Source organism: Suncus etruscus, chromosome 12 (assembly GCF_024139225.1).
Source record: "Suncus etruscus isolate mSunEtr1 chromosome 12, mSunEtr1.pri.cur, whole genome shotgun sequence".
NCBI lineage: Eukaryota > Metazoa > Chordata > Mammalia > Eulipotyphla > Soricidae > Suncus > Suncus etruscus.
In genome coordinates, this window is record NC_064859.1 from 85,004,026 (window position 1) to 85,018,269 (window position 14,244).

Sequence of the window (14,244 nt, forward strand, 5' to 3'; positions counted from 1 at the left end):
TAAGCACTCAGAAATTGCCCCAGGCTTGTGGGAACCATATGGGATGCCGGGGGATCCAACCCCAGTCACGATCTTTCCTTGGCTAGCTTGCAAGGCAGCCACCTTGCCGGCCCCACTGGTGTCCTCTTAATTTGGGTTTCTGTTACATGGTGATGAGCAGTTTTTTGTGTCCCTATTAGGCCATCATTATCTGTCTTTGGAGAAATATGTTTATTCATTTCCTCTCCCCACTTTTCAATAAGGATTTTAGAATTTTGTTTTTGTTAATCTTTGCAAATGCTTTATATATCCTGTATATCAACCTTGGATCTGTGTTGAGTGTGAGTACTCATCTATTCACTTGTTTCTTTTGCAATACAGATACTTTTCATTTGATGTAGCCCCTATTTGTTTGTTTGTTTCTGTTGCCTTTGCCAGTGGAACCATATTACTGATGACATTTTTGAGGTCCAAATTTTGGTGCATTCTACCTACATTTTCTTCAGTATTTTATGAATTCTGGTCTGAACTCGGCGTCTTTGGTCTAGATATTTTATAAGGTGTTAGCTTCACTTTGTATTCGTGTTTATCCAGTTTTCTCAACACCATTTGTTTGAGAGTCTTATCTTTACTCCACTTCTTGTAACTAGCTCCTTTGTCTAATGTCAATTGACTATAGGTCTGGGATTTGTCTTTGAGTACTCAGTTCTAAACCTTTGGTCAGATTTTATTCTTATTCCATTACTGTGCTGGTTTTGATTACAGTAGATTTATAATATAGTTTTATGTTAGGTAATGAGTTATCTCTTCATTTCTCAGTATCATTTTGACTGTTTCTAATGATTTTTTGTTCATACAAACTTTATTATTGCTACTATTATTATTTTTATTATTCTTATTTTATTATTTATTATTGTTTTAAATCCTTAAATTGTCATTGGAATTTGTATGGGAATTTTATTGAGTCTATATAGTAAGTTAGGTAGGATAGTAATTTTGACAATATTGATTCTTCCAATCCACAAACATGGAATATTGTTCTATTTTCTAAGGTTTTCTTCTGTGCCTTTCTTGTGTGACTTATCATTTTCATGGCATAGGCAACTTATATGTTTCATTGACATGAAGCCTTTTGCTGCAACTATTGTTTGTATAATATAGCCTGTTCTTTATACATCAGTAGCCAATTTTCTCCACTAGAGATTTCCCCAAACTCAAGCAATGATGTTCCAGTTTTTGACCTAAGCCTGTGAATTCAAAACTACTGAAAAGCAACATAATCTGTATAACATAGGCTGCATTGGTGTATTTTTTTGCATCTTTTTTATGCTTTTGTCTTCAGAGCCAGAAAAATAGTATGAAAGCAAATGGTGTTTGCTTTGCATGCAGCCGACCTGGTTCCACCTTCAATACCACATATTGTCCCCTGAGCTGTGTCAGGAATAGTAAGTCCTTTCAGTTTCCAGGTTTATATCTGTAGGTTATTTTTGCATTTTAGGTGGATTTATTAATATAAGCTTTGTTAATTTACCTAACTTCTGGTAATTTTGTGTTATTCGCTCTAAGACATTCTTCTTGTTCTTCAGCCCCCTCAACAACATTCTTGACTTAAATTTTTCTCTTTAAAAACTACATTTTGAACTTCAAGTGCTTGGTTTTAAATTACAGGGAAGTTTACTCTCTATTGCTAAGAAATTATTATGTATTTTAAATATTATTTAATTCTATTTAAATTTAAAGTACTATGTAGCAAATAAATAGGCAAAATTGAGGTGTCATAAAAAGGCATAAAAAAAAGAGCTAGCTTTTCTTTATTCTCCTAAAGACAAACAAACCAAAAATAGAAACTGAGTATTATATAATTTAAAAGTCTGCTTTCTTCTAAAAAGCATAAGCTCTAAAACAGAAAAGAGCATATGATGGAATATATATGAGGAAAAGTTAGACTAATTAAAATTTTAAAAGACAGTATCAGGTTTTATTATTTCTTATAAAATATTTTAAGTACATAATTTTATTGATTAAATCATAAAGTAAATAGAATTTATTAATCTTTGGTACAAGTTAAAACACTTTTAACTCACAACTAAAATCTTAATTTGTATGCTTCTTGGGTCAGAGCAATAGCACAGTGGTAGGGAGTTTGCCTTGCACACAATCCTCCTGGGATGAACCTGGGTTCGATTCCCAGCATTCCATATGGTCCCCCAAGCCTGCCAAGAGTGATTTCTGAGCACAGAGCCAGGAATAACCCCTGAGCACCACTGGGTGAGGCCCAAAAGCCAAAAATAAAATTATATGCTTCTTAACACATTAGAATTGGCATATAATTGTCACTTGAGTTGTTTAGCAATATAGTAATATATATCTTAAAATCCTCTGATTAAAAGTTTTAATAATACTCTAGAGAAATAAGCAAAAATGAGTGTTAAACTTTTATTCGCTCAATTGTAAAAACCTTTAGCATATTTTTATAATTTATATTTTCCTTATAAAATTGATTTAGATTTATAAACATTATTGAGAGAAAAATAGATTCAAAGTTTACATTTTAAATATGCTTTTCCTACTAGTATAAACATTTAAAAATAAAGTGAGTAAGAAAGAAACATTAAAATTTTCACAAAACTTTCTACCATTCACAGTCATAGCTTAGAAACACTAAAGTTTGGGGCCAAAGCGATAGCACAGCGGTAGGGCGTTTGCCTTGCACGTGGCTGACCCAGGATGGACTTTAGATCGATCCCCCGGTGTTCCGTATGGTCCCTCAAGCCAGGAGCGATTTCTGAGCGCATAGCCAGGAGTAACCCCTGAGCGTCACCAGGTGTGGCTCAAAAACAAAACAAACAAACAAACAAAAAGAAACACTAAAGTTTGCTCCTGAGAATGACCTAAAATCTGATCGTTTCTTGAGAAGATCCTCAGACTACTTAACTAGTGCATTTCTGTACTTATAATTGCACTGGAATGTGTAAAAAAAGGAATATAAAGTACATCAAATGGTCCATATTTTCAGGTGAAAATGTTGAGCATTTTAACGATGTCTTTGTCCATATTCATTTGCTTGCAGTTTCTCTAAAATGTCATCAAGTGGATAATTGTTAAGGCCAATACCACTTACTTTTACACATTAGAAAGCAGACGAATACTTTAAACATCCTATCAAAAGGAAATGTATATAGGGGGCGGAGAGGTGGCACTAGAGGTAAGCCGTCTGCCTTGCAAGCACTAACCTAGGATGGACCACGTTTCAATCCCCTGGCATCCCATATGGTCCCCCAAGCCGGGGGTGATTTCTGAGCGCAGTCAGGAGTAACCCCTGAGCATCAAACGGGTGTGGCCCAAAACCCCCCCCTACTACTTGTGTTAGTATGCTCGAGAAACCAGTGGTTGGTGGAAGATTATGGCATTGGCTTCCTGTTTGATCGCTTATTTCTAAGAGGGTACTGAGTGGTATTTAGGGATAGAGGTTTTAGTTTCAGAGTCATTCATACCCAGCTAGTACTCAGGACTTATTCCTGACTCTGAGCTTAAGGTTCATACATTCCTATCTCAAGAGAACAAATATGGTGCCAACGATTGAATCTGGAGCAAAGCAAGTGCATTATCTACTGTATTAACTCTACAGGCCCCAATTGACTGTTTTTAGTTTTGTTTTCTGAAACAATCTGGGTTTGACCCTCAGATTCCTCTAAAGCTCCTGATGTCAGTGTTTTGTTAAACTGTATGAAAAGCACAGTTCCTCAGTTGTTCCTTTGTGTAAAAAAAAAAAAAAAATAGATTCCTAAGTTAAACATAATGCTATCATTTAGAAATCTACTCTTCTTTTCTTTTCTTTTTTTTGGGGGGAGGGGGGTTTGGGTTTTGGGTTACATCAAGCAGAGCTCAGGGGTTACTTTTGGTTCTGTGTTCAGAAGTCACTCCTGGCAGGCTCAGGGGACCATATGGGATGTCAGGAATCGAACTGGGGTCTGTCCTGTATTGGCCCCATGCAAGGCAAAGGCCTTACTGCTATGCTATTGCTCCAACCCCTAGAAATCTACTTTTTGACCAACTTAGCCAGCCCAAGTATATTTGACTGATTTATGTGTCATCTGATTTATCATAACCATCACTCAGCTAATTAATTCTGTACATGTATAGACTAAACTAAGCTTCTCACATTCAGTCTATAGCTCCACGTTAATAAGAGCTCAGTAGCACTGTCCGCTATGAAAAAGCACTAAGGAAAGGACAACTTTAATATGACATTAACAGATGAAATGGTGCATTAATACATCTTAAAATGAGTCGATTAGTGTTATTCATCATAACACTTATGAGCGGGATCCTGATTCTGTGTTATCCTACAATGTTTACCTCTTATCATGTCTATATTGACTTGAATCAGAAACAAAACATCATACAGAAAGGATATGTCTGGCATTGAGTCTCTGCAGGTATGTGCTGACCTTATCCTGGAATGCCAGTGTAGCTTCGCAGCCACAAGCATCTTCTATGGAGATGAGTCTTCGTGCTTCTTCAATGGCTGCAACAATAATAGCAAACAGAATGTTAGAGCAAAATTGAAGTCACAGAAAATCAGGAAATTTGTCTACAGCCATACCACCTTGAACGCGCCCAATCTTGTCTGATCTCGGAAGCTAAGCAGGGTCGGGCCTGGTTAGTACTTGGATGGAAGAAAATCAGGAAATTTATAATAACTATTGTAAAGACTTGTCTAAATTTATTTTCTAGAGATAAGAGGCTGGAAGAGCAAACAGAAAGAGGAGGAAATAGAAATATTAATGACATGGAAAAAAAGCATTGGATGCTGGGTAGTTTATACTTGTCAAAACTGGTTGTATGAGTTCATTATATTATTCTCTGTGATTAAGGTAAAGTCAAGAATGCAAAGACAAGCCAATCTTCTTGTGAAGTTGCATCCTCACTGACAAATGGAAAAAGGGGCCTAGGAATATGTCTCAAGGAAAACAGCCCTATTCTGCACATATGAATTCCTTAATTTGACTGTTCAGTGGACAAAAAATACGGAAAATAATCTTCTATATTTGTATGGCCAAAATATTCAAGAATTAAAGCAAGATTATTCTTGTATTCCTAAAACAGATTATTACAACATTGACTAGTTTGAATTGAGAATTCTAGTTCCTACCCTGAAAGGACTGCAATGTTAATTCCAATTTTCTTCATACTTGAGGCAGCAATTCCTCTCAAAATTCCTATAATTAATAGGAAACTGAAACTACAAAACTACAAAACAATGTTGAGATGAATATCTAAATAGAAAGACATCCCATACTCAAGGATTGGAAAATGCTTAAAATGATAGTACTCTCCAAACTCATAGATGGATTCAACAATATAAATGTCTCAATAGGCTTTTTTTTTTGCATAAAATTGACTAGATGAAAAAACTGGAGTACACAAGAAAAACTGATTAGATAAAGAAATCTTAGAATATATAAACAATGTAACAGTATCATAAAAAGCTCTGAGAAAAAATGAAATTATGCAATTTACCACTATGATGAATGGAACTGGAGGGTATCAAATTGAATGGATTCAGCCCAAAGGAAGAGGACAAATAGAGAATTATGTGTAGATATCTCATATGTATTATATGTCTATATCTAAACAGTAAGGGGCTAATAGAAACAAAGATAATGGAATCTGAAAACTGGTTTACAAAACTGAGCTTACCAATAGGGGGTAAGACGGAACCCTAAAACTGTGTTGGTGGGAAGCAGTCACTGGTGGAAAGTGTGGTATTAGCACACTGTATGCATGAAACCCTACGATTATAATATTGAAAGTCAGAAATGTTTCTAAAAATTGAGACATTTATCCTAAAATGTACATGGAAATGCCAGAAAACTAAAATAGCCAAACAATATTTTAAAAAGTTGCATCAGAGCGATAGTACAGCAGATAGGGGTGTTTGCCTTGCACAAGGCCTACCAGGTTGAATCCCTGGCACCCCATTTGATTCACCAAGCCCACAAGGAGTGATTCCTGAGCACTTTCAGGTTTGCCCCCACCAAAAAAAGGGGGGATTAAAATATTCTTCCTTCCTAATTTTAAAACTTAATACAAAGCTACATTAATCGAGTCGTATGGCATCCATAATGAATGCCAGTCGTGAATGCAATTAGAACTGAGAGACTAAAAATAAGATATCTCATTAACACTTTTTCAATATGAGTGTCGAGACAATGAGTAAGAAAGACAAAATCATCTTTTCAATAAACGATGCTGGAATAATAAGCCTTTTGCAAAGGAGACAGATCGACAGGCTTCAGAAGTAGAGAGAAAAAAAAAACACTCATGCCTAAAAGACTCGTGCCAGAGGAGAGATGCTTGACCTTCGAAGTGGTGTTACCTGAGCATGTCTTCTGGTCCTCGTTCAAGGTGTAGCCTGCATAACAGTCGCAGTGGTAGGAAGCGACTCCATCATTCACACAGATGTGCTGGCAGCCATGAGACTCCAGGGCACACTTGTTCCGCACTGACCATAGCAGGGAAAGACACCAAACATCACAAAAGCAAAGAGCCATATAGAGGGGAGGGTTGGTTCTAGGCACCCAACCATGCAGAGGTTCTACATCTCAGAGCACCAGGTCTCCTGACATTCCTTGACTATATTTCATAACAGTTGAAACTTATCTTGGCTCACAGCTGCCCTTTGCCTTTTTAATTCTTGCAGAGAGCAGGGGCTGCCTTCTCTGTGTTTCAACTCACAACACTGGGGCTCTCTGGAGGTTTGATTTTGTACTCAAATTTACTGTTAGCCTTTTCTAATGGCTATGCAGGCTGCCAACACATCTTAGAAGCTTCATCACTTTGCCCTGAGAGAATTCAGGCTCTGTGTGGATATGTACAGCTCAACCCAAGGCTGACCAGAGGACCCATCACAGCCACGGTCTTACCCTGGAGTACTAGCCATGTAGAACTTAAACCTCATTCACTGGCTCCCACACACAGACATGAAGTGGTGCTGCTACATGGATGTGATTGGCTGGTGCAGAAGTGAGCGTGAGTCTCCAGAAAAGATATTTCACTGGACCAGAGTGATAGCACAGCAGGTAGGTCACTTGACTTTCATGAAGTTGACTTGGTGAGATCACTGGCACCCTCATATGGTCCCACAAGCCTACTAGGAGTGAACCCTGAGCTCTGTCAGGTGTGACCCAAAAGCTAAAACAAAGAATGCAAATTTGGAAAATATATTTCAGAGGAAGACAAATTGCTCAAATTTTCATGAGAAGTAGTGAGAAGGGTCTCTAAATAACCCAGTGTCCAAAACCAGCCCAGGACAAAAAGAAATAGCAATTAGTAAAATCCACAGGACACTAGTGCTCCCCTGTACCCTCAAGTGTCAGCCCATTGTTAAAAAAAAATTGCCAGGGCTCAGTATGGCCTTTTTAAGCAGTTTGGGGCAAAGTAGTAACACCTCTGCATTAATGGTCTCTTCAGGGCTGGGGCAGTAAACAGGGGTTAAGGTCTTTGCTCGCATACAGCCAATTCCACCATATATGGTCCCCTGAACACCTCCAGAAATTGCATCTTGAACACAGAGACAGGTATGAGCCTTAGCATTGTTGAGTATGGGGAAAGAAGGAAGGACGGAAGGACGGAAGGAAGGAAGGAAGGAAGGAAGGAAGGAAGGAAGGAAGGAAGGAAGGAAGGAAGGAAGGAAGGAAGGAAGGAAGGAAGGAAGGAAGGAAGGAAGGAAGGAGGGGAGGGAGGGAGGGGGAGGGAGGGGAGGGAGGGAGGGAGTAAGGAAGGAAGGAAGGAAGGAGGAAGGAAGGAGGAAGGAAGGAAGGAAGGAAGGAAGGAAGGAAGTAAGGAATGAAGCAACGAATGAAGGAAGGAGGAAAGGAAGGAGGGAGGGAGGGAAGAAGGGAGGGAGGAAAGGAAGGAAGGAGGGAAGGAGGGAGGGAGGAAAGGAAGGGAAGGGAAGGAGGGAGGGAAGGGAGGGAGAGGGAGGGAGGGAAGGAGGGAAGGAAAGGAGGGAGGGGGAGGGAGAGGGAGGGAGGGAAGGAGGGAAGGAAAGGAGGGAGGGGGAGGGAGGGAAAGAAGGGAGGGAGGGAGGGGGAGGGAGGGAAGAAAGGGGAGGAAGGGAAGGAATCTGAATCACTACAATTCAGCTATTTTCGGGGCCGGGCGGTGGCGCTGGAGGTAAGGTGCCTGCCTTGCCTGCGCTAGCCTAGGACGGACCGAGGTTCGATCCCCCGGCGTCCCATATGGTCCCCCAAGCCAGGAGCGACTTCTGAGAGCATAGCCAGGAGTAACCCCTGAGCATCACCGGGTGTGGCCCAAAAACCAAAAAAAAAAAAAAAAAAAAACAATTCAGCTATTTTCAAAAAAAAAAAAAAAAAACACCTAAGAGCAAAATGTTTTGCTCCCTTCATACCCTAGATCTGCAATCTCTCAATCCACAGGGTTTCTCAAAGTGAGTGTTATCCCTAATAGGGAAAGTACTGGAGGATCCAGGGATGAGAGTAATAACTTCAGGTGCAACTGGGGAGAACTTTCTATTTATTCACTTTAAAGAGACATACTGAGTAGATCTTTGTATAGCTTTCATAAGACTGAACCCGATGACAGTCTCATCAACAATAAATGAGAATTTCTTTCTCACCACAAAAATGTTTCCAGTCATTTTGCTATGTGCCATTCTCACAGGCATGCAATCTCTCCTTTTGATTTTCATCCCCCATTCATGGGTTCTGATGAGCCCTCTTTCAGGATCCAACAACTATCTCAATGTCTTCTTGGAAGAATAAATTTACTCTTTTGAAGTCTCATCATTGGTATGTTGAATAATATTAACAAAACAATGTTACTCAAGGACTGCCTATATTACTTAAAAGCTCAATAATGCAGTCTTGAATCCTCTGTATCTCAGAGGACTTGATCCAATGCCCCAGCACAAACCAATAGAGTCGCTTCCCTGGCCTCTGTTCTCGACTGTTCCCCACACTCCTAGACTCACATCCAATCCTACCCCTATTTCCCCAGCTCTGTCTCTTCCTCCTCCACACCCCCCCAAAGGGCAGTGTGTCCCTTCTATCTGACAAGTCTCTGCCTCTGACAGAGCTGGTTCTTTGCATCCTGTAGAGAGAGATAGTTGGGCTTCCTTATATCCCTGTAGGTTTCTGTACAGTCTGGGAATAAAAGAAGTACTTGGTACTATTTTCCTTGATTTCCCTTTTATAAAAAATGTTGGGGTAACTTATGATGATATACCATTTACCTTTCTTCTCTCTCTTGAAAAAGGCTATATAGTAGATCTTCTCAAGGGGAGAAAGAACGATGCATAAAATCAAGAACAACATTGAATGTGCCAAAGTTAAAATACCAACTGAGAGCAAGGAATTTCTCTTAGGAGTATGTTTACATTATAAATGCCACCATGTTCTGCCAGTGACTTGAAATCAAGTTAATGGAAATTCATGAATACTGGCAGGGGCTCAGAAACAAGTCATAAGGTTCAGATTCATCAAAGGTTGATCGGCCAGGAACTGTCAGGAGATGAGATCTGTTTGGCTCTAGTTCAGTCATTTACAAAGTCCCCTTTACTAAATTATAAATCTTTTCTAAGTGAACATTAATGTTACAGAAAAGGTCCAGGCCAAGTTTTATCTGGACAAAAATCAGTTCTGCCTCTCATACCAAATAGTCACTGCCCAATTGGCCGTTAAAGTGCCTTACCAGTCCCCAGTATACAGAAACATAACATTTTCCTGAATAAGAACCCAATGTTTAGTGACTTCCTCTCATATTCAGTGCTCCCTCCCAGTAATTTTACTTGCTTGTAAAATCTAGAGAACTCTTAGCACTTGTGTAATCTGTACCATATTCTATCAGTTCAGTCCTTTCTGAAGCCAGGTTTTATAAATTACCTTTAAGAATCTCTCTCCTACCAGCTCTTCCAGGTATGGGGTTTGGGGAGGCCCCATACCGGAGCCCTTCTCCTTGGCCTGGGGAGTGCTGGGAGGCTTGGCAGGCCCCCAGCCATCCTTGTCTTTTTCCCCTGACTCCAGGCCTTCCCTGGGTGCCAACTCAGATGGCCAGAAGTGGGTTCAGGTGGACTCTTTGTGGTCCTCAGGCTTCCCCCCTCCCTCCATACTCCAGGGGGGAGATGCATGGGTAGGAGGGCAGATAGATATCTGGCTTCCGGTTTCCTCCTTGATTCTGGAGACCAGCTCTTGCCTGGGGTTTGGGGAGGTCCCATACTGGAGCCCTTCTCCTTGGCCTGGGGAGTGCTGGGAGGCTTGGCAGGCCCCCAGCTGTCCCTCTTTTTCTCCCTTGGATTTCAGGCCTTCCCTGGGCACTAGTCTAGGTAGACTTTATAGGGGTCAACAGGCTTTCCCCCTACCTCTCCCTACACTAATGGGAATGTGCTTTGGGAGGAGGGCGGGCCATTCTGGCACTGGTTTATGTTGGGACAGTCACTGGAATTTTTTTCTCCTTGTTTTCCTATTGATAGTATTGTATGCATATATTTTATATATCCATAACATCCATCTTGTATTGTGACCTTGATACTGCCCTACAAATCTCATTTCTATTATTTTACTGCCTCAGTCCCAACCCTTATTTCGGCCTATCTTCCCATGTAGGTACAGCTCATGACATGAATCTCACCACATAGAGTGATAAGTGCAGTTAGAGAAATAACTACACTGAAAACTGTCATAGCAATGTGAATGAATGAGGAAAAAAGAAAGCCTGTCTCAAGTACAGGTGTGGGTGGGGTGGGGAGTAGGTAGATCTGGGAAATTGGTGGTGGGAATCCTGCACTGGTGAAGGGGGGTGTTCTTTACATGACTGTAATCATACAACTACAATTATATTTGTAATCACGGTGTTTAAATAAAGATAATTTATTTAAAAAAAAAAGAATCTCTCCTAGGGCCAGAGAGATAGAACAGAGATAGGGCCTTGCATGCTGCCACCCAGGACAGATGGTGGTTCAAATTGGGGCATCCCATATGGTCCCCTGAGCTTGCCAGGAGCAATTTCTGAGCGCAGAGCCAGGAGTAATGCCTGAGCACCCTCAGGTTTGGCCCAAAAACAAACAAACAAACAAACAAACAAACAAACAAAAACCTCTCTCCTAGCTGGAGTGACCAGGAAGGGAGCTTGCCTTGCACCTGGTCCACCACAGCTCATTTCTTGGCACCTCATATGAAAACCCCAAGTCTAGCCAAAAATGATCCATGAGCACAGAGACAAGTGTGACCCAATACCAAAGAGAAAAAGAAAGCATTTCAAGGTGAATGACTGTGGGTTTCACTGTAATAAAGCCAGGGTGAAAGCTTTTGCTTAGCAGTACTTACCTGAACATGTTTTTTTATCTGCATTCAGAGCATAGCCCTCAAAGCATTCACAGTGATGGACCCCAGCATTATCATTTACACAGATGTGCTGGCAGCCGTGTGTGCCAAAAGCACACTGATCTTGAGCTGCAAACAGATGCCCAGAAGAAAATAATTCAAAAGGGGAAAACCTTGAATTACTTGTATCCTAGACAACTTATTTTTCACTAGAACAAGTAGAAAACTTACTTAGAACCATTCTAAAGCTATTAGTACCATTTATTTGTTGAAGGGAGTTGAGTCCAATCAACTCTTACATACACAATCATTGCTTTACTTTCCCCATCTCCTTTTCAAAATCACCTGCAATTAATTTTTATAGTCTAAGTATCTAATATTCTAAAACAGGGACCAGGGAGATAGTGCAGTGGGTCAGGCTCTTGCCTTACATATGGCTAACCCGGTTCATTTTCAGGCATCCCATAAGATCCCCAGCACCACCAGGAGTGATGGAGCAGAGTAGAGCTGAAAGTAAACCTTGAGTAACACTAGGTGTGGCCCAGAAACAGACAATTCTAAAGTTGTTTGGCTTTAGCATTTTTAGTTGTTTAGTTTAGCATTTCTAAACCGGAGACCATATGGTCTTCTGTGGGTCTCCGGGTATTCCAAGAGTGAAAATCTTGGGGAAGGAGGGTGCCAAGGGCACAAGACTAGAATATCAAAGAGTAGAATGTGGAGTCACAAAAAAGGAGACAAAATCCAAAATAAAAATGTTAAAAAATACTGCAACAAAGCAATTGGTGGGGAGGGGTTTCCTTATGTGTTCTGAATCAAAGGAATATCAATGACTTTGTGGCTAATTAAATTAGATTCAGAAAAAACAATATTAGCATTTGAAAAAATAATGGCTCATCCTTCTCTTTTTATAAATAATGAAACTTGAATCAAAAGAGTCAATGGACTCCAGTGACAAAACTCAGGACCCTAATTTTTCACTTAGTGCCCTTTTTTCTATACTGAAATTTTTTTTCATGATTTTTGGCGATCAAAACAGAACTGTACTACCAAGCTGCAGCCCATTTGGGCGAAATTTCTTTAAATTATGTTTTATTTGCGGGGGCAGAGTGATAGCACAGTGGGTAGGGCATTTTCCTTGCATACTGCTGACCCTGGTTCAATCTCTGGCCTCCAAGATGGTTCCCTGAGCCTTCCAGGAGTGATTTCTGAGCACAGAACCAGGAATAATACCTGAATGCCACAAGGTATGGCTCCCCCAAAAAACAAAATAACTAACTAAATAAATAATTTTTTAATTTTGAAATATTTTAGAATTGGGCTTTTTTTATATATAAAAACAAGAGTACTATTTCTTCAAAATGATCAAAACTAAGAGATCAACACTGATATAACTGACATTCCTCTATGGATCTTATTCAAGATTTACCGGGCCCGGAGAGATAGCACAGCGGCGTTTGCCTTGCAAATAGCCGATCCAGGACCAAAGGTGGTTGGTTCGAATTCCGGTGTCCCATATGGTCCCCCTGTGCCTGCCAGGAGCTATTTCTGAGCAGATAGCCAGGAGTAACCCCTGAGCAATGCCGGGTGTGTCCCAAAAACAAAAACAAAACAAAAAAAAAAAGATTTACCAATTGATCCACCACCATGATCCCTAATTTTTTGTTCCAGTATCCAATCTGAATCACACATTGCATTATGTTGTTATGTCTTCTTAGCCTCCTCTAATCTGGAATATTTCCTTAACTTCTTTTTGGCTTTCAAAACTAAGAAACTTTTGAAAAGGACTAGAAAGGTAATTTGTAGAAAGTCTCTTAACCTGGACCTGTCTGAAGTTTCTTCTGATTCTGAACTGTTATCAAGAGTGTCACAAAAGCATTGCTGTGTCCTCCACACATTATGTCAGGAGACACATGATGTCACTATGTGTCACTGCTTATGATGTTAACTCTGAGAACATGGTTCAAATAATATTCACCAGGTTTTTCCACTACGAAGTTACTGTTTTTTTCTCTCTGTGAGACATGTCTTGTGGGGTATTACTTGATTTGAACTAACTAAATTGCCTTTAGCATTTGGAAAGCACACATAGGACAGACTACAAAGGAGAAAATGAACAGTTACCTGGTGGACTGGAATACGTCCATGCTACCATTTCTAATGATTCAAATAAGAAACAGAGAAAGCTCAAAGGATGGCCAGAGAGAAAAACAGACTAAGTTCTTCATCCACGTGACTTATCCTCAACAAGGAAGAAGGAGGGAAGAGTGTGGAGAGATGTGATAGTAAAGCCTCTATCTTACCTGAGCAAGTTTTCTTGTCTTCATTCAAGGAATAACCTTCATAGCATTCACAGTGATAAAAGCCAGTTCTGTCGTTCACACAGATATGTTCACATCCATGAGTGTTAAGAGCACACTTATCAATCTCTATCAAAAGATAACCAGAACACTTGTGAACCAAGGGAACATACCAAATAAAGCATACATACACACACACACAGAGGAGAGGTAATGAAATGGGAGGCAGCTTGACATCAGAACAGGACCAATGAACCAAAATTCACATCAGTTTCCTGGCCTTCTTGGCAAGTATTTTTCCTTTAGGGCTTACTCCTGTCTTTGTGCTCAGGGATCACTCCTGGTGGGCTCAGGATCATATGGAGTGCCATGGATAGAACAAGGGTCAGTTATATGCAAGATGACAGCCCTACCCACTGACTATCACTCCCAAAATATTAAATGAATTATCTCTAGGCTTTCTTACCCTCAAAAACCTTCTTCTAGTTATTCTAGTTCCCACATATGTTGGCTATGCATATTTCTACACTAGGTACATGAAGATCATTCTCCATCTTCAACTCCTTGATTCCAAAAGAGCCATGATCAAAGAGGAGAAGGCAGCTTGTCTTTCATTCAGGCAA

At 40.1% G+C, this 14,244-nt stretch overlaps 1 protein-coding gene across 1 annotated transcript in view; it reads right to left on the bottom strand.

The window, feature by feature from the left end:
• Positions 1-3,013: 3,013 nt before the first annotated feature.
• Positions 3,014-14,244, bottom strand: part of MATN3 (matrilin 3) — a 21,603-nt gene continuing 10,372 nt past the window's right edge. Inside the window, exons 4-8 of the mRNA XM_049784664.1 lie at positions 13,625-13,750; positions 11,328-11,453; positions 6,362-6,487; positions 4,397-4,507; positions 3,014-3,069 (exon numbers count right to left, since the gene is read on the bottom strand). Coding sequence (XP_049640621.1) covers positions 3,014-3,069; positions 4,397-4,507; positions 6,362-6,487; positions 11,328-11,453; positions 13,625-13,750 — 545 coding nt within the window. The remainder of the gene's footprint in view (positions 3,070-4,396; positions 4,508-6,361; positions 6,488-11,327; positions 11,454-13,624; positions 13,751-14,244) is intronic.